This window comes from Tenrec ecaudatus, chromosome X, assembly GCF_050624435.1.
Source record: "Tenrec ecaudatus isolate mTenEca1 chromosome X, mTenEca1.hap1, whole genome shotgun sequence".
Taxonomy (NCBI): Eukaryota; Metazoa; Chordata; class Mammalia; order Afrosoricida; family Tenrecidae; genus Tenrec; species Tenrec ecaudatus.
The window spans coordinates 22,041,486-22,061,756 of record NC_134548.1 but is presented as its reverse complement, the minus strand read 5'-3'; the positions used below and the strand labels follow the sequence as shown (position 1 = coordinate 22,061,756).

The 20,271-nt window shown below is 47.9% G+C and overlaps 1 protein-coding gene across 4 annotated transcripts in view; it reads left to right on the top strand.

Moving 5' to 3' along the window:
* PCYT1B (phosphate cytidylyltransferase 1B, choline) overlaps positions 1-2,022 on the top strand; it is a 146,643-nt gene extending 144,621 nt beyond the window's left edge. For all 4 annotated transcript variants that reach the window (XM_075538817.1, XM_075538818.1, XM_075538816.1 and 1 more), the window contains one exon: positions 1,374-2,022. In XM_075538817.1, coding sequence (XP_075394932.1) covers positions 1,374-1,586 — 213 coding nt within the window. In that variant the 3' untranslated portion in view covers positions 1,587-2,022. The remainder of the gene's footprint in view (positions 1-1,373) is intronic.
* Positions 2,023-20,271: the final 18,249 nt, after the last annotated feature.

Here is a 20,271-nt window from a genome sequence, read left to right as displayed (position 1 = left end):
TGGAACCATCAGCCCCTGCCCCCCCAGATCCTATCCCAACCCCATCCTCCTCTGGTGGACCTCCATCTTCCCTTGCACCCCAGTCAGGACCTGCCAACCTCCCAGTGTGTAGCTGTATCATTCCACCTTTGCCCCTGTTCCCGTGGGAACCTCCAAAGTTTGTCCCCTGTGGTATGCAAGCCTTTGTCTTGGTTTTTATAATTATAGTAGTCTCGTACAATATTTGTACTTTTTAGGGCAAATTTTCAAGGAATCTTTTTATTGAGTGGGGCTCTTACAGATCTTGTAACAATCCGTCATTCAATTGTATTAATCACACTTGCACCTATGTGGCCATCAACATTTCCAAAACATTTTCTTTCTACTTGAGCCCTTGGTATCAGCTCCTCCTTTTTTCCCCTCCCTCCCCCCTCCCACCTTCACAAATCTTATATATTGTTGTTATTTTGTGTCTTACACTCTCCATTGTCTCCCTTTACCCACCTTTCTGTAATTCATCCCCCGGGGGTGGGGGGACTATATATCCAACCTTGTGCTGGGTTCCCCCTTTCTCCCCCAATAGTTGTACTTAAAAAAAGTTGTACTTTTTTGATTAACTCCATCCATGTAATGAGGTGTTTTGTCTTTCTAAATTTAAAATTTCTTAATGTATTTATTTATTTTAGTGATGCATAGTATCCCATTGTATCCGATAGGTATTTGGGCTGCTTCCACCTTCTTGGGATTGTGAACAGTGCTGCGATGAACTTGGATGTGCACATGTCTGTGTGCTAAGCCTTTTACTGCTTCAGGCCACAGACCCACAGAGGAACTGCAGGACTGTGTAGAATTTCTATTCCCAGTTGTTTGACCTACCATATAGTTTATTGACTTTGTTTGTGATCTGATTCCTGCTCATAACCATGAGAACAAGGGTTGTGTGTTTTGCTTTTCATTTACTGCTCATCCTCCAGTGACGTCTGCGGGTGGTGCAAACAGTTACTGTGCTTGGTGGTTTGAATCTACCCAGAGGTACCTTGGAAGAAAGACCTGGCAACCTCCTTCCCAAAGCCAGTCATGGGAAATCTTATGGGGCCTCGGTCTGCTTTGACACACATGGGGTCACTATGAGTCAGAATCAACTGGATGGCACTCAATTATATTTTATAAATGGAAGCACAATAGTGACGGTCATCTCACTGATCCCCTGCCTTTCACTCAGTTGCTCTTCAGAGATGTGACATGTCCCTGTCTCTGCGTGTGGATTCCGGGCGGGGCGGGGCGTGTGCACACTCCTAGAACGGTGCTGGTGACAGAGCTCCCCTTGCCTTTCTGTCCTGTGTCACCGTGAGCTCTGCTCACTCGCTAAACTAACCTCTCCGATGTCTCTCTAGAAGCAGATGTTCCAGGAGAGGAGTACCCGTATGCTGCAGGCTTTCTCGCCGAAGCAGAGCCCAGTGAACAGCCCGACCAGGAGTCGCTCCCCTTCTCGCTCTCCATCGCCCACCTTCTCATGGTTCCCAAGCAAAACCTCCCCTCTCTCCTCACCCAAGGGACCCTCGGCGTCCATCAGCAGCCTGAGTGAGGGGGATGAGGATGAGAAGTGAAAGCCAGTGACAAGAGCTACGCCACCCGGGGTGGGAGGCGGGTGGGCTTAGCCAGGATGCCTGAGTGGTGTTAGCAAGGTAATATTCAGAGAAACTGCACTGGGCAGGGAGACCCTGACCTCTCTGGGACCAGTTCTTAGTCAGGCTCGATACAACCTAAGATGGGCTCAGCATGGGGTTCCAGCTGAGTCACCTACACAATCTTTCACAGCAGCATCTAGACTCCCTCTACTTTCACCTGGATAAGAAGCAGAGGGCCACAGGGGGACATGCACTGAACACAGCGTCTCCGCTTTGACCCTTACCCATTTCCACCAAGTAAACCAGCAGTGGAAACAGCTGTTCCCTCAGCCCGCAACGCCAGGCTCCATCGGGGCCCTCTGCACGTCGCTCCCCGACACCCTAGCTCTGCCAGAATAAAAATGTTTCCAATGCAGGTGGCCAAGTGCGTGTGACATAGTCACGTCAGCCTTCTCAGTTCCGCGACCGAGACCTGACATCGCGACGCATCAACTGTGTTGCCAGTGTCAGGAAGGTTGCTCATAGACAAACACCTTGCTTGTGGCCAGGTAGAAACTGTCGTCTCGCGGGAAGCTTCGCTTCCCGGTCACCGGGCAGTTTCGACCAGGAGGACTCCTCATAAGGCCTAGGTGCTCCTGGTTTTACGTTTTCATCATGAGTTTGGCTTCATTGTTTGACTTCCCAGAAATGCACCCGTGGGGAATGCAACAGACACAGCATCCTACAGAGATTTCAAAACACAACCAAGACCCCAGCCCAATCTGCTTCGCTTTGGCTCCAAGGAAATGTCTCCTGAAGCTACTCCTTCAGGGATGCTATTACCCATTTCTGAGCGCTTCACAGCGTCACCATCCAGTGACAAGCTGGCCCATCCCCAACCACTTAGTATACCAATAGGGGGGTGCTCCCTGCACGCATCTGCTCCGTGTACGCTCCAAACATGCCAGCCGGGATTTATACTATATGCAATATGAATCTATGGTGATGGCATTTTACAGTAGACCCCGCTCCTGCTCTCCACCCTAATATCCAGCTCAACCCCTTGGTCTAAACGAATTACCTGGTTCCCTTGTCGCTTGTGCACTTTGTCAAGAGCTCATCCAGGACGCCTGGAGAAACGCCTTGTCCTCACGAGGGCCTGCTCAGGCTGTTCTCATAGCTTTGCCCCGAACGTGTGGGTGCAGGGAGGCTCTGGAGAGTCCGCACAGAACAGCGAGAACCTCAGTTATGACCTCAGCGCTTCACACGTCTACTGTGGAAGAGCCTGTGTGGTGCTGCGGGTTAAGCATGGGCTGCTCACCACAGGGTTGGCAGTTCAACCCCATCTGCTCTTTTCCCATAAGACTGACAGCCTCAGAAGTCCTAGGGAGCAGCTCGCCTCTGTCTTAAAGGGTCGCTGTGAGAGAGACTTCACTTGATGGCAGTAGGTTGGGTTTGTAGGTAGCATTGTAGGTTATCCCATCCCCAAGCTTGCCAAATGGGATGAGGGCCCTTCAGCATTCCTGCTGAGTTGTTGAAGTCACAGCTCCTTAATCACGTGTAGAAATGAGTAAGACTTTCTTTTCATGGGGGTCAAAGTTTCGAACTCGGCTCTCGGGTAGAAAGAGCCATTACCAGGTTATTCCATTAAAACCCGAGACAGAGCCGGGGACTGACTGAGCAGAGGCCCAAATCAACCACTTCCGCCGGCAGGGCCCAGCCCGCCTGGTAACAGCAACAGTTCTTGGCAGAGGCCTTGAGAAGGAACCATCTAGGCGGCCAGAAGGGCAATGAAGGAAGGTGGCACGTCTTTCCCTCTTGCTTTGGGGTCGAACTATTTCCCTGTTCACCTAGAGCGACGGCTTTTGCGGGGAAGTGAAACTGCGGTGAAGCGGTGTCGGTAAGGCTGTTGTTCCTGTAGCACACTTACTCATGCAGGGCCGCCGGCGGACAGGAACCTGTTCCTGTGGAAGGACCCTTCCTTTGCCGTCAGGCCCGGGACGTTGCTCTGCAGACAACAGCACGAAATGCAACCTTCGGGCCGACCTCCCCCGCACTCCGTCTTCCACCGTGCACATCATATCTATGAACGGGCACAGAGGCTGCCCTTGCAGTTGGTTTACACTTGGAGCTGTTAAAGGACGAGGAGGCCAAGTGGCCAGGGGAGGAGGTGAGAACACAAGCAAAAAGAAGCACCTGTAGAGAAAGGTGAGGGGGAGGGGGGCTTAAAGGAAACCTGCTCGTGATCCATTTCAGGGCCTCACATTATAGACGAAACACTCTTTGGAGAGGCTTTTGGGTGCTGCAAACCAGAAAATCAGCAGCCACTGATTTTGAAACCACCAGCCCCTCCTTGGGAGGAAAATGAGGCAGGCTTTCTACTCCCATAAAGAGTTACAATCCCAGAAACCCACGGGACAGTTCCACTGTGTCTTACAGGGTCCGGACGAGTCAAACCAGATTCGATGGCAGTGGCTTTCTTTTCTTTCTCTTTTTTTGGGGGTTGGGGGTGGGGGCGATACATTTACTCCATGGCCCAGGGCAGATAGACCTACTTTCAGCTGAACCTTGTTCTGAAGCAAATAATGTAAGATTGATCAGGCCGATTCAATCTTTGCAGGCCTTATGCACTAGAATGACAGGTGCCACCTACCTAACTCATCAGATTCAGTGCCACCACAGCTGCCAATTCTGAGACATGACCAATGCCCGGAACATTTCAGGGAGAGGCCAGAACCACCCCCAAGTGGATTCTAAGCTTCACCTTGAGTCACTTCCCAACCACCACCCATACCTCTCCGCTCTTAACAGCTACAAGTCCGTCCACGGAAAAGGAAGGGAGGGATTCTCCAACCCACATCTCGATATGGCCTGATCCCCTCTCAGTTTCCTCAGGCTCTTCGCCCCTCTGCTCCCAGGAGGAGCGGGGATTGGTCTCTGGATGGGCCCATCGGCTGCAGTGGGCAAGTGTTAGGGACGACTGAGATGGGAGATAGAGGTAGGGCGATACAAGCTTGAAGAGGTCAAGGGAAATGAAGCAGAGCAAGGAAAGGGGCCGTTTTCGCCGTGAACTACGAAGGCCACTGCAGATGGGGTGGGGGTGGAGGCTAGAGGACAACAGGTGATGAGGGAAGAACATGGGACTGCAGCCAGGCTGTGGGGGTTGTGGGTGAATGGCAATTTTTTCACCCCCTCTGAAGCATCAACATGCAGGGCTCACAAGTGAAGGAAGGGTTCTGTCACGTGTGCTCCAGGCTGGTGGGTAGGTACACAGGCTGGGCCTCTCTAGCCTCGTGTCACCATGTCACCATGAGCTGCCATATTACTCCTTAGGAGGATGCTGAAACCGAACGTTCTCCCTGCTTCCAGCAAAGAAACGAGGCTGGCATTGACATGACATTGTTACTCCGAATGCCCTGTCCCTGCAAAGTCCCTCTGCTGTGTGCCGGGACCTTACATAGGTCCAGGAAAGCCAACCTCCAGAGGAACAAGATACACCTCTGACTTCTGGCTTGCTCTCGATGGAAGGGACACAGTTAAGGGAGACAACTCTTGCTCCACCCCTTACGCCACTAAGTACCATGCTTCTGTCCTGGGGGGCGGGGGAGGCATGGGGGAGCCCAGGGTTCGTTCTCCATCTTCAGGACCTATTTTCGCACCATCATATCCCAGGGAGCGTTGCGAGGGGGCTTCGTTGGCTCAACTGAGTGGCATGGACTCGTGTCTCGCAGAAGTCTTCCAATTTCTCACGCATCCATTCAGCAGGCTTGGCTGTCAGATTTTGGAGGAATGTGCTGAGGCATTTGCTACTTACACTACAATCTAGACTTGAGTTGTTTGTTTGTTTGTTATGTCACTGCGATGTGTCCGGGGACAAAGCCATACGAAGTACACACATCCCCAAGGATATGCTGTATATACAAGACAAGACTATGACGATGTGTCTGGGTTCAAGCACGACCTTAGACCCAAGCATTGGCTCTGGTGCTGAATAACGCCAACTGCTGGAATCCCCTCCCCTCGGCGCTCCTTTCCCCTTCCTGCTCTCAAAGGGAACAGCCCCACTGGTTTATATAAATAAAGGGATGCAGAAACTGCACTTGCGTTTGTCGTGTTTCTTCAAAGGGTGCTGCCGGGTGTTCCTATTTTGAAACTCTAGCTCATCGTGGACGACAGGCATTGCAGCAGGTGCCTGGCCCACCAGCTGCTTCTGCCCACGAGGGTCCCTGCCCTTCGGCAGCAGTCGACTCAGTACTTCACTTCTGTGGCCTCAGTGCCTGTTTATATAACATGATGGGCTGCCTGGTTTTCTGAGCTCCCCCTTGCCTGATGGGCTCTGAATCCCAGAGGCTGCCTGCACTGCTCCAGGGCTTCTGCCAGTCTTGAGGTTGCCGCTGAGGAACCAGGAAGCGTGCCCAGTTCCCATGGACCAGCTTCAAGCGCAGCCCAAGCACCAGGCACAAAGGCCCTTGGCTTCTGTTCCCATTCCTTGCCACCTGACAGAAGGGTTTAGGAAGGGGCCGTCTTGACCACTTTCCATCCTTGTGCAAAGCTGCATTGGTCGGCTTGAGGCAGGGAGGGAGGGGGAGGTGGAGACGCCATGTCAGGGTCCTAAATGTCCCCAGTGAAGGCCAAGCCCATGTGCTGAGGGCAGCGGGCTACCCGCACTCAAGCCTCCACTGACCGAGGGCAGGAGCATCCGTTAACACCACCTGGAATAGTCTCCACCTCTTTGGAATGGTGACAGTTCAGACAGTAGCCTAGACTCTACAGATGACATAGAGCCAGGCTGATTGTCAGCAGGGGAATTAATTAAACAACAGTGTGCCTATTATTTAGAGACCATATTGCTTGGTTTCACCACATCACATTTTTTTTCTTTTTAAAAGCTTTTTATTGTGAATTGGGTAAAGATTTACAGAACAAAACAGTTTCCATTCAGAGATCCATATAATTCATCGTCCTGTGTTTTCTTTGGCAGACAATTGAGCCAGGGAGGTGAGTTCAATTACCAAGCTGAAGGGTACCTAAGGGTCATAAGTATTGGAAGTTCCACCCATCTCTAACCTACCAATAAACCTGTTTTTTTTAAATTAAAAGATCATTTTATTTGGGGCTCATGGCTCTTAGAACAATCCACACATCAATTGCATCAAGCACCGTGTTAGTTGGAGTAGACTACAGAAACAAATCCATGGGCACACGTGTATAAGAGGTTTATATACAAGAGCAATTAAACATGGAGAAAACATCCCAGTCCAGATCTAGTCCAAAAGTCTGATATTAGCCCATATGTCCGATATCAATCTATAAAGCCCTCTTCAGACTCACAAAACACATGCAATGAAGCCAAATGCAAGACGATCACAAGCCAGTCAGTAGAAAGTCTTTTGGTCCAGTGGCGTTGGAAGCATCTCAGTGCTGGCAGGGGTCTCTCTCTGGCTTCTCTGGCTTTAGAGGTCTGGTTGCATCCATGTGGCTTGTCTTCTGCAATGTCTCCAAGGAAGTCGCAGAGAGAGGTGTCTTCTGCCTCCAAGGAGGAAGTCCCAGATTTTCCAGAATTCTCAGGAGAAGGCCAGGCCCACACAGAAGTCTCATTGGCTATCTCTAGATTGACAGCCTAGACTCCACCTCTACACTCTTCATCCTGAAACTGACACCACATTAGGTGACTACCACAGACCACCCCCCTTGTCAACTGAACACTTGCACATAACTTTAGCCACATATAATTTTCAAACAATAGTAAATTCATATCCGTACCTAACAGAATAAAACTAAAATGCATACAATTCAATATATGCCACTCTCATTTAAACATAATATTATATCAATGAACAAAACCAAAATATCTATGTCTAACAATTGCAGTTAAGTAACACCTACCCCTTATTCCTATAATCTTATGAATATATTCCCCCACCTATGACAGTTTGTAAGTCAACCACTTCATGCCTTTCTCCCCCAAATTTGGGGTATCCAATTTCTATACTGCCCACTTACATCAACCCAGTGCTCTGAGGAGACAATCTTACTCTTTGACGTGAAGAATCTTCATTCCATTGGGAACCTTGTAAAGTCTGCATCCATAAGCAAAGTCAAATCAGGACAGGCCATCCATAAAGTCTGCAGCAATATGCACCAGTTCACAGGCTCAACTCTCTTCATCTGGTCGGTTCTCGTCAACTCAGTGTGGGCTGCCTCAATTAGCCTCACCAGGGTGTCCATTGGTCACTTTGCCTTAGACCATGGCCCTTCACAAATTCTCAACTTTCCTAGCCCCCTGTGCTAGGTCATGAAATTCAAACCAGTCAACCCACTCTCGTCTTCTCCTCTAGTTCCTGTAAACCAAGTCCACAGGTGTCAGTGGTCAGACTCAACCTGTCTATTGCTGCATTTCTCCCACCTCCACTCAACAAGTAGATTCAGGTGGTCACCTAGCAAGCATCTCAGCCTGCCCACAGGCTCCCTTTAACGTTCAGTCCCAGAAAGGAGTTTTCTTCATGGTTCCAGGTTTTTTCCAGCTTCTAACAAAGACCACTAGAGTTCAAACTTCACTCCTACACGCTTAATCTTTAAATTGACACCAGATTAGGTGACTACCACAAGCACATTTGTGCATATGTTGCCATTATTTTCTAGACATTTATTTTTCTATTGAACCCTTGGTGTCAGCTCCTCTTTTTTCCCTCCCCAAACCTTATTTTTTTATGTCTTGGAATTTTGCCCCACGTCTTGTTCCCACTCTGTCCAGGGAATGCTATGATGATTCCTTCCGGAGTAGTGCGTACTGGTGGCAGGCACGATCCAGCTCTTCCAGTTTCACGGTTGCACAGGCTGCCATTTACATGGCCCATTAGTCTCTTAGCCTCATTGTTTCAAAGGTCTTTCCGGTTTTATCATCTCTCCTTCAGGTGGGGAAAGACCAATCATTGCACCTTAAGATGGCTGCTTATGAGCTTTGAAGACCCTCATCCCTATTCACCAAAATAAAATGTACAGCATTGTTTTTGTGGGCCATGACAAACACCTTGTTCTTCTATTGACAAACACATTCTTTGTTTGTAAATTATTTAAATCATAAATATTGGGGGCTTGTACAGCTCTTCTCACAATCCATACTTCCAGTGTGTCAAGCACATTTGTACATAGGTCGCCATCATCCTTTTCAAAACATTTTCTTTCTACTTGAGCCCTTGTTTTCAGCTCATTTTCCCCCTAGCTCTCCCACCCTCACGAACCCTTGATAAATTATAAATTATTAATATTATTTTCATATCATACCATCTGCTGCCTCCCTTTACCCATGTTTCTGTTGGACACCCTGGGTGGTTGGGGGGGTGGTGTTATAGCAATCATTACAATTGGTTCCCCTATCTCCCCACACCTTCCCCCTACCCTCATGGTATTGCTACTTCCTTTACTCTTCTTGAGGGATTTATCTATCCTGGATTCCGTGTGTCCAGATCTCTTATCTGTACGTGCTCTGGTCTAGCGGGATTTGTAAGGTAGAACTGGGGTCATGATAGTGGGTGGGGAGGAAGCATTAAAGAACTAGAGGAAAGTTTATGTTTCATTGGTGTTACACTGCACCCTAGCTGGCTCGTCCCTTCTTTGTGACCCTTCTGTGAGGGGATGTGCAATTGTTTACAGATGGGTCTCCACTCCGCCACCCTCATCCACATATGATTGTTTGGTTTGGGTCTTCTGATAACTGATGCCTGATCCTGTTGACACCTCATGCTCACACAGGCTGGTATGCTTCTTCCATGTGGGCTTTGTTGCTTCCCTGCTAGATGGACGCTTGTTTATCTTCAAGCCTTTAAGACCCAACAGAGCAGCAAAGGGAGCAAAGCAATAAAGTCCCCAAGGGGTCCCAAAAATATACTTTAGGGGAAGGGCTTGGCACTTCATCAAGCTCAATTGGAAAACATTCATAAGGGTAAACAGAAAGACCTGGAACTATTTATATCCCCCTCCCATGTGTATCTACATAAGATAGGCATGATAAACAATCCTCAGGAGAAAACAATGGGATCGATGATCCTGGAAGTATATGAGAGAGGGAGAGGTGTGGGAAAGGAAGGGGGAGCCAACAAACCCAGGGACAAGGGAATAACAAGTGATCTAAAATCAAGAGTGAGGACGGTGTAGAATGCCTGGTGAGGTTTGATCAAGTCTAAGGTAGCCGAGAGGAATTATTGAGAGCCAAATGAAGGTTAAACATGATAGTGGGACAGGAGGAAAGGAAAAGGAAATAGAGGAAATAACCAGGAGGTAAAAGGCATGTATAGAGATATTATTGCAGGCCCGTATCTATATAATGATAGGGATCTAGAGCTGTGTACATACAGTTTATGTTAAGTATTGAGGTAGCAGACAGGCATTGGGCCTCTACTCCTTGTCCTCCATCAATGCAAGAACACATTCTTGACAGATTGTACTTAGAGCCACAGTTACAGGTGTCTTTGGGACTTCCAAGATACCTCAGAAGCATTCTCGAGGAAAACAAATCAGTGCGAAAGCACAGTCAAACTTACAATTCAGGACCCTTGTATTTTCTCCCAAAGAGAATTAGCCTTTGTTAATAAGCAGAACAGAACCCCGGGGGGGGGGGGGGGAAGAAGCATGTCATCAAAAGTGTTTTACAGACACACACGTGCGTGAGCACAAGTGTCTCTTGTATTGGCATCCTTGCTGACTATTGGCGTGGAAAGTGTAAGCAGTTTCTACAGGTATTCAGCTGCCCAAAAGATAAAAAAGATGCTTACTGCAGCTGGACTGTTCCTAAGTACCCGTATACAAGGATACCGGATGATCAAATTCTTTTAAGAAAGCATCAAGTGCATGCCGGAAATGACCAGTAAAAGCTGAGGATGTCATTAAAAGCATAAATACCTGCAGGCACTAACTGCCCCTGATGAGAGGCTCTTCTGCACTGTCATAGCCTATGTTCTAGAAGAAACACCCATATGAAATAGAATCTCGACTACAAGTGAATGAATGTGGGAACATAAAGAAATCTGAACCAATAGTGAGATCTGAGGGGCCAGCCCCAATCCCAACTATGTGGACAACTTTCCTTCCCTGAAAGAATTTACTTCAGAGGACGACACTGAAGCTACAGCTCAGGGAGAGGGACATGTCTGATCAGAGCACACGGGAACAAACAAAGGGGGAGGGAAAGAAAGTGGAGCACATCCTGGCCCACCAAGCCCTGAGAATGATATCCCCGCTCAAAGCAATCAAAGCAAAGAGAGGACCACAGGGCCACCTCACCAAGAGACATGACGTCCCTCACTGACCCATAGCATTATGGGTTACAACATGGACCCTGCAGGAATTGTGCCTGATCTGACCTCACCACACCGAGATGAAACACTGAGGGCATGCAATAGAAAAGCAAGGGGAGCAGAGCAAGGAAGTCCTGTGGGGCTCCTAAAGTTCAACGAACAGACCTTGAACTATTCTTTTTTTTAGTCATTGAGTTTTGTTGTTTTGTTTTCTTTTGCTGCTTTGTTTGGCTCTGCCTTGTTTTTGTGCATATTATTTTCTCTGTATGTCAATCTAGATAGTATAGATGGGATAAACAATTTGGAGGAGAAAACAACAGGACCAACAGTTCCAGTGAGAACATGGGAAAAGAGGAGGCTGGGGAAAAGAAGTGGGTGGTACCAAACCCAAGGACAAGGGAACAACAAGTGATCTAAAATCATCAATAGCGAGGAGGGTGTAGGATGCCTGGTAGGGCTTGATTAAGGGCAATGTAACGGAGAGGAATTACTGAAACCCAAATGAAGGCTGAACATGGTAGTGTGACAAGAGGAGCATAAAAGGAAATAGAGGAGAGAACTAGGAAGCAAAGGACATTTATAGAGGTCTAAATACAGGCATGTACATATGTAAATATATTTATATATGATGATGGGGAAATAGATCTATGTGCCTATATTTATAGGTTAGTATTAAGGTAGCAGATGGATATTGGGCTTCTACTCAAGTACTCCCTCAATGCAAGAACACTTTGTTCTATGAAACTGGCATTCCATGATGCTCACCTTCCTGATACAATCGCTGAAGACAAAGTGAGTGCATTAGCAAATGTGGTGAAGGCAGCTGATGGTGCCCGGCTATCAAAAGATAGAGCATCTGGCATCTTAAAGGCTTGAAGGTAAACAAGCGGCCATCTAGCTAAGAAGCAACAAGGCCCACATGGAAGAAGCACACCAGCCTATGTGATCACAAGGTTTCGAAGGGATCAGGTATCAGGCATCAAAGAACAAAAAAAAATCATATCATTGTGAAGGAGGGGGAGTGCTCAGTGGGGACCCAAAACCATCTGTAGGTAACTGGACATCCCCTTACAGAAGGGTCGAGGGGAGGAGATGAACCAGTCAGGGTGCAATGTAACACCGATGAAACATATAACTTTCCACTAGTTCTTTAATGCTTCCTCTCCCTGCCCCTCTCACCCCACTATCATGATCCCAATTCTACCTTATAAATCCAGCTAGACCAGAGGATGTACACTAGTACAGATAATAGCTGGAAACACAGGGGATCCAGGACTGATAAACCCCTCAGAACCAATAATGAAAGTAGAGATACCAGGAGGGGAAGGGGAAGGTGGGGGAACTGATCACAAGGATCTACATATAACCCCCTCCCTGGACAACAGAAAAGTAGGTGAAAGGAGATGCCGGACAGTATAAGACATGACAAAATGATAATTTATAAATTATCAAGGGTTCATGGCAGGGGCAGGGAGGGAGGGGAAAAATGAGGAGCTGATACCAAGGGCTCAAATAGAATGCAGTTTTGAGAGTGATGATGGCAACAAATGTACAAATGTGTTTGACACAATGGATGGACGATTATAAGAGTTGTAAAAGCCCCAATAAAATTATTTTTTTTTAAAAAGAATTGATCTGCCAAGTGGCCACAACAGGAGAAGCCTCATTGGGCTTTCTTATCTAGTAAAGAGTACGATGGCAGCATCTGTACAAGTTCACTGGATAAAACTGATTTATGGGTTGTTATAATATCTGTAAGAGCCCCCAATAAAATGATTAAGAATAAGAAAAAAAAGATTATCTGTAAGAATATCTGTAATATCTGTAAAGCCCCCAATAAATTGATGAAGAATAAGAAAAAAAAGTGGAAACTGACGGAAGACAGTTCTATGCTGCCCTATTTGGTCCCTCTGCGTCGCCATCGAGTCGATGGCAGTGAGTTTGATTTAAAGTTGACTCTCCTACAGTTTAATCGGCCAATCATATTAAGAGCTGCGCAATCACCACCACATTCCATTTCAGAGAGTTTCCTGCTCCTCCGCCTTGTTGTCAGGGCCCCACACCCGCCTCCCCTGCCAGGCCCCCAGGCGGTTGTTCATCCACTTCCTGCCTCTATAAATAAATTCACCTATCCTGGATTTCATAGACTAAAATCATAGAAAACACAAACAGGAAGCAAACAACACACAACAAAACTATGATGACTAAGCAAAACAGAAAGGCCTCAATAGAAAAGAAAGAAAATATTTTTTTTTAAAAAAGGAACAACTTTAAAATGGGTCAGAAGGGACAGACGGATCATTTTAAAATGCTGATGAAAGCCACTGCCACTTTCCGGACTCGCTGGTTTTGTATCACAACATGAAAGCCGCTGATTGGTAATTACGTCTCATTTTCAGTCTTTAAGAGCTTCACAAATCGTTAGACAGGCGACGAACCTTGAAATTCACATAGCCCCCAACCCTCACAGGGGTAGCCGAGAAAACTGAGGTTCCTTAACCCAGCTGCTTGGGAGCCAAACAAAGGCACACAGGCAGTTTCCTGTCAGTGGCATTTCCCAAAACCAAGGCCAAGTGGGGTTTGTTTTTGTTTTAACAGCTAATGGTCTACAACAGTGGTTCTCAACCTGTGGGTCGCGACCCCGTGAGGGTCCAACGACCCTTTCCCAGGGGTCGCCTGATTTATCACAGCAGCAAAATGACAGTGATGAAGTAGCAACAAAAATAATTTTATGGTTGGGGGGTCACCACGACAGGAAGAACTGTATGCAAGGGTCGCGGCATGAGGGAGGTTGAGAAATGCTGCCTAGGACTTCTTTCTTGGTAAACTGACAAGTAGCAGCAATTTGCTTTTCATGTTTTAAGAATAGGTCCATGATATGTTTAGGATTAAATGTTAAATTAAATGTTACGCATTGCTAAGGACCATGAAGACTAACATCTCACGCATTTGGCAAGAACACGGTGGTCGCCAGATGTTCTTGGAGGCCTGCATCCTGGCGTGGGTGCCGCCCCCGTTTCGCCGGAGAGGACATGGGATCCAAAGCCCTTGAAGTGAAACCTTCCAATTGTTCCCGCCTGTGCTCTTCCCAAACCTACATGCTCCTCAGCAGTCCTTCCTCTAGGTCGTCACCTCATTGGAGCCCTGTTGGCCTAGTAGGGTTACGAGTTGGGCTGCTAATAGCAAGGTCAGCGGTTCAAACCTACCGGCTGCTCCATGGGAGAAAAATGAGGCTGGTATTCTTACTGTAAAGAATTCATCTTGGAAACCCACAGGGGCAGTTCGACTCTGTCCTATAGGGTCTCTGAGTCGGAATGAACTTAGTGGCAGTGAGTTTGACTTGGCCTTGACCTTAGAGCCCCTGAATCAGGAGAGGGGAGGCGACATTTCACACACACACACACACACACACACACACACACACACACACACACACACACACACACACAACCACCGGTAATTTGGAAGGAACTGTGTTGGTGCAGTGGGTCAAGCATTGGGTGTGAATGGAAACGTTGGCAGTTCGAACCCGCCAGGTGCTCTGGGGGAGAAAGATAACGCAGTCTGTTTCCGTAAGGGTGTACAGCCTTGGGAACCCTCTGGAACGACCTCGTTGGTCCTACATAACCACTCTGCGTTGGCACGGACTTGATGGCAGTGGGGAGGTTCCATTTTGGAGGGGGTGAACCATGTTCAGACTACCCTGGTCTGCCCGGGACAGTCCCTGGTTACACCTACGGTCCCAGTAGAATATTGACCCGTGCTTCGGCAGTCTTACAGAGGTGTCCTGGTTTGGACAATCTATAGGTCCGCCTCCCCTATCCATGGGCCAGTCGTTCGGAAACTATACCTTCCAGCGCTTACTCGTCAGAAGGCCCTGGTTTGCCCACGGCCCAGTGCAAAGCCAGGAGCGCCCGTGCCCTCAGCTCCAGCATCTCACACCGAGTTTCCCTTTCGTTGATAAAGCAGGGCAGCCTCGTGGCCCCACTGCAGCGACTCCTCAAGCTGCTGCGGCGCTATTCAAGGGGGACGTGTCAGAAAGCTTGCCGGGGGCAGTAATGGGGAAACTCCCCTGGGATGGCGCGGGAGGGGTGGGGGTGGGGGCTCGGAAGACCTTTTTCTTGCTGAGATGATCGGGGGCAGAATGGGCCAGACGCCACCCATTACTTATGTGAAAGCATCGAAACCACGCATGTGTCTCTAGTCTTCTTTGCCCAACCCCCACCGCCACAGACTGCTCTGCTCCAGGTCGAGTGGGGCGGCCGGGGACCTCCAGCCAGCATCCTCCTGCAGGATAGCTTGTGCCAGGCACCGGAGAGGGTGGCACGCGCAGCTCAAGGGGCAGAGGCTCACGCCACCACTGCTCACGCCACCACCCCACGTTTGTGGGGACAGCGGACATGGACCTATACTTAGCACCAGAGGCCACATTCTGACTTATGAGCGCCGATGGACTTTTCTATTTATTAGTGACCCGGTTTACATGATCGCATCAGGCATCGCTCTGGCTGCGGCACTACTTTAATGAGTTATGGCCTCGGGGGGTGGGGGCATAAGGAGCGATCTTGTCTCTAACTTTACATTTCTTCTCTGCATGAGTTCGACGCGGGATGGCGTTTGTCCCGTGCTCACCTTAAACTCATCAAGTCAATGAAGCCAAGGCCAACTTACAATGACTCTATAGAGCAGGGTCGAAATGCCTCTGTGGGTTTCTGAGATGGTAACTCTTTGCAGGAGGAGAAAGACCTCCCACAGAACAGCTGGTGGGTTCGAACTGCTGACCTTGTGGTTAATCAGCCCAACGGGTAGCCCACTCCGCTACAGGTGATTTTAATTCATTTGAAGCCGTTCTTCAAGTATTCACAACCTGTGTTCTGCCTCGCACTCCACTTTCGAGCCCGGGTGGACTCTTGTGGGGATGCAAATGGACAAGCACAGGATGTTAGGCCGTGCGTATGAGCCAGAAGCAGCCAGCAACCCGCTAATGCTTCCAAGCAGAAGTCCTGCTGGGTGCAATAGACAGGGCGAGCTGGAATGTGAAATGTAGCATTCGGCTCATCCTAACCCAAGAACTGAATAAAAACGAAGGCACCAAGACACCCCAATTCTCCCCCAACACTAAGCAAAAGCCCATTAAAACACGTAAAAATATAGTACTTGGTTTTTTGTTTTGCTTTGTTTTTTCGTTACTCGGCTGCCCATTAAAAGTGGAAATAGAATTGGATTGGGCTCAGTGGCAGCAAGTTTGGTTTGGTGGATTTCGGGGATTTGAAACACTTTTCTGTATGTATACATTTTATGGCTCGGACTCAGGAACTTTTAAAAGATGAAAAGCAAGGTCCCAAAGGACTTGTGCGGGGCTGTTCCCCAGGAAGACTTACACTTGCTGCGAGAGAAAGAATTCAGCAAATACAGGACCTTGTCAAGTCTCTGGCTATGTGGTGGAGCCTCTAGCAAAAGCAGCCTCCTGAGAACAATCTGCTGGTGGGCGCTTCAAAGCTAGGGGCTTCCAGCTCTTTGCAGATCCTTGCAGCAAAACTTCAGGACAAAGAGGAGGCTGTCTACTTGCATAAAGATTTAAATTCTCAGAAACCACAGGGGGCAGCTCTACCTTGTCCTGTCAGTGAAGTTTGGTGGTTGCTCCAAGTCACCCAGAAAGGTTACTTCCAGAAAGTGGAGAGAGTACCTGTGACTCAGAAACTACTCGATGGCAACAATGGACTACATCCACGGAGCCCTGGAGGTGTAGTGGCTTAGGCTCCGGGGTGCTAACCTCAAATCCATCGGCTGCTCTGCAGGTGAAAGATAAAACTTTCTGCTCTCAGAAAGATTTCCAGCCTCAGAAACTCACCCCAAGGGGAAGTCTTCCTCTGTCACTAGGAGTTGGCACCGACTCCAGGTCAGTGAGTTTTTGACTTTGGGCTGTTCAGTTAAACGGGCTTTTGCTAGAAATATGCTAAGCCTTAAACGTGTGTGAGTTTAATTGTAGCCTTAAGTTCAGATCCGTGGTTCTCAACCTTTCTCATGCCACGACCTTTTAATATAGTTCCTCATGTGGTGGTGACCCCCCCACATCATAAAATTATTGTTGTTGCTACTTCATCACTGTCATTTTGCTAATGTGATGAATCTGACTACGCCTAGAGAAGGGTCATTGAACCCCCAAAGGGGTCACAGCCCACAGGCTGAGAACTGCAGGCTCCGATCTAAGGCATACGCCCGTTCTTAGTGTGACTGCCCTGCCTCTTGGGATACTGATCTAGGTGACATCCAGCAAAAGGAAAATGGAGCGTATATAAGAATTGGGTGTCATGATACATTTCGGAACCACTTTGTGCTGCTTTGTAAAACAGCGTGGCCACATGGTGACTCCTGCTGATGGCCTATCAGGTCAAACTCGTGGAATTACCTATGTTTAATACCTGTATCTAGATAGCCCACAGTCCCAACTCAACATTGAGCTTCTTTCATTTCCTCTCCAGAACACTTTGAATCGTTGCTATTCATAGGGAGTTCAGTCTATATTTTGCCATTTTCATCCACTTTGGGAGGGAAAGATTCATTTGAGGGCTTCTACAAGTGCTACTCTCTTTGCTATGGAGGCTGTGTGTGTGTTACTTTTCTCAGCTTGTTGTGGTTAGGTGCCATCGAGGCAGAGTGAAACCACCACCCGCCCCCAGTCTGGCGCCATCCTTACAACATTCTCCTGCTTGAGCCCATGGAAAGTTGCAGTCACTGTGGCAATCCGCCTTGTTGAGGGCCTCCCTTGTTTTTTCCGGTGCCACTTTTAGGCTAAGAGAATGTTAGAATTCATGAATGAAATCAGAATCCTACCGGACCACCCAGAGGTAGGATTATCAAACAAAATTCACTCACGGGGTTTGCTAGCTCTGCGAATCTCAAGAGGAGAAAGATCTTTAACTCTCCAGGAGAGAAAGGGAAATTGAGTGCTATTTATCATGAAAATGTGTCAAGGACAAAGGCTCTGAGGAAGGCCAAGGGCAAGGTGTAGGTTTCTTGGGACCCGCTGTTCTTCTGAGATGACAGTACTTCTGAAACTCTAGCTCTGGAAACGTAGATAAGAACTAAATCTGAACATACCCTGGTAGAGTTCCAGAGATTTCCATGAGGGATTGGTATCATGGACTGATAAGTCCCCATCGAGATGTGCCAGGGCAGGGAAGGCAGAATTCGGAGGACAAAATATGTACAGACACAGAAAGTCCAGGTGATCTGTTTACTTCTCTCCCTTTTAGATATTACCCCAAGTCCATCACTACACTCTATATTCTCAGGTTGGACTCCTTTCTCTAAAGGTCCATTAAAATCCAAGCCCTGCACATTTACTGGGGGGCACGAGTGAGACGATGATGTCACGGAGCATCTCTCCCTCACGTTTCCTTTCAAGGCAGACCCTCTTGAAAAGGCGCACGGACCAAAAGATGTTCTTACCCTTTAAGGTCACTGAGTGGCGTTCTAAAAGAATTCATCACATTTTTAATTCTTTCCTTGGTGAACGTATAATGTGCAAAACAAATCCAAACTACTTCTTTATGTAAATTAAAGCTTAATTCAAAATTACAACGATTTACATCACCTACTATACTTTGTGGTTTTTCAGTAATTAACCTTCTTGAGGCTGATTTTATTCTCCTTGGTGTTGGCTTAGCTAAAATGCTTAATACAATTTCTACCGAATATATTACCCTCACCATAGATGGATATTATTTTGAACTATAATCCGACAAATATCTAACTACATTTAATTATGCTTGATTAATCCACAAATCTCGGAGAGATTTATAGAACAGAAAAAATTTTTTTCAGGTTCAGTTTGCACTCTTTCCCCTGGGTTTAGTATTCCCACAAACTTACCACATCTCAATTCTCTATCCTTTAATAAACAAAGCAAAAAGACACAAGAACAGGTACAATATTTCCAGTCGTCCGAACTGGACCACAGGCTTCTCGACAACCAGTGGTTTTTCCTCATTTTCAAGGAATGAGGCAGCTCTCAAAGGAGACTTGGCTGCAAGCTGAAAGGTCGGTGATTTGAATCAACCAGCCCGTCAGTGGGAGAGCTCAGCTCACAAGTCAGTGCTGACTCATAGAACCGCCCTGCGAATTAACAGGAAGTCCCAAGATTATAACTCTATATAGGAGTGATGGTTTCGAACTGTGGACCTTGTGGTTTGCAGCCCAACGTATCATCCACTACACCACCAGGGCTCCTTACCAGAGGTCAGGTTTTCTGTCTGTCTCTCTCAAGTGAGATAAAATACTTGGGAATCTGCTCTAGTAAAGACTGACCGCCCTGGAAACTGTAGAGGGCAGGTCTACTCTGTCCTCCAGGGTCTGAAGCAAAGGGTTTGGATTTGTGGAGCTTGGGGTGAGGGGGCCCGCAGGACTGCATACAATAACTCCGGCGCCACTTCTCATGGGAGGCATGCTGTTCCTGCAGAGCCCCAGGAAGCCCACTTGACAGGCTCCGCGTGCAAACGCAGTTGCACTGAAGCCTGAGAGAGCAGGACACCGCCGGACTGTGTTTCCCACCTCCACCAGGCTGCAGTCGTCCCACGTTTCCAGTATCCATCGCTCGTGCGTTGCCAGAGCCTTTTCTCCTCTGACTGGTTCCCCCCCTTACACCGGTGTTACTGTCCTATTACACTCAAATCACATTACCCTCATTGTCCCCAAGTCGCCCTATGGGATAGAGTAGAACTACCTCTGTAAGGGAGCAGAAAGCCTCTTCGTTCCCCCCAGGAGTGGCTCCATCAGCTGGAGGTCTCTCCATGGCCCACACATGCCGGGGTCAGAGTCTCAGTTCCCTCCAGGGAGACAGGACACTCAAGGGAGCTGCTGGTGCCTGTGCCACAATGTGACCAGCCCTTGACCTTGAGAGCACTAACCTTATTGCCCAGATGGCGCGGGAGCGGGCCGATGGGGAGCTCCTGTCTTGTTTCCAGGCAGATACAAAGGTAGAAAAAAAGGTTTCTCAAGATTTTTGTCCCCCATCATTGAACGCTTTCACTTTGAGTGTAAAGGCAAATCTCACTACCGCAGACTGGGGTGGAGTGGGGCGGGTGGGGTGCTGTGTCACCTTCAGGGACAATTCTTTCCTGTACCTCTGAAGCAACTGTCCGCTAAGAAATGATGTCTTTTTGGGAAAGCAGCTGTTTTGCTTTGCATTGTTTGGGGAGGGGGCAAGCAGTAGTTTTAATTGCAGTGCCAGTATCCAGATGCTCCAAGTGAGAAACTTCTCTTTTTTCATTCCTGTTTGATATAATAAAATATATGGCAATATACTGATCACACATTTTAAATAGTATTGTGCTGGACACAAACCTGCTTTGATTTCATTAGTAGGTACTAGAAGAAAAGTATAGTAGATA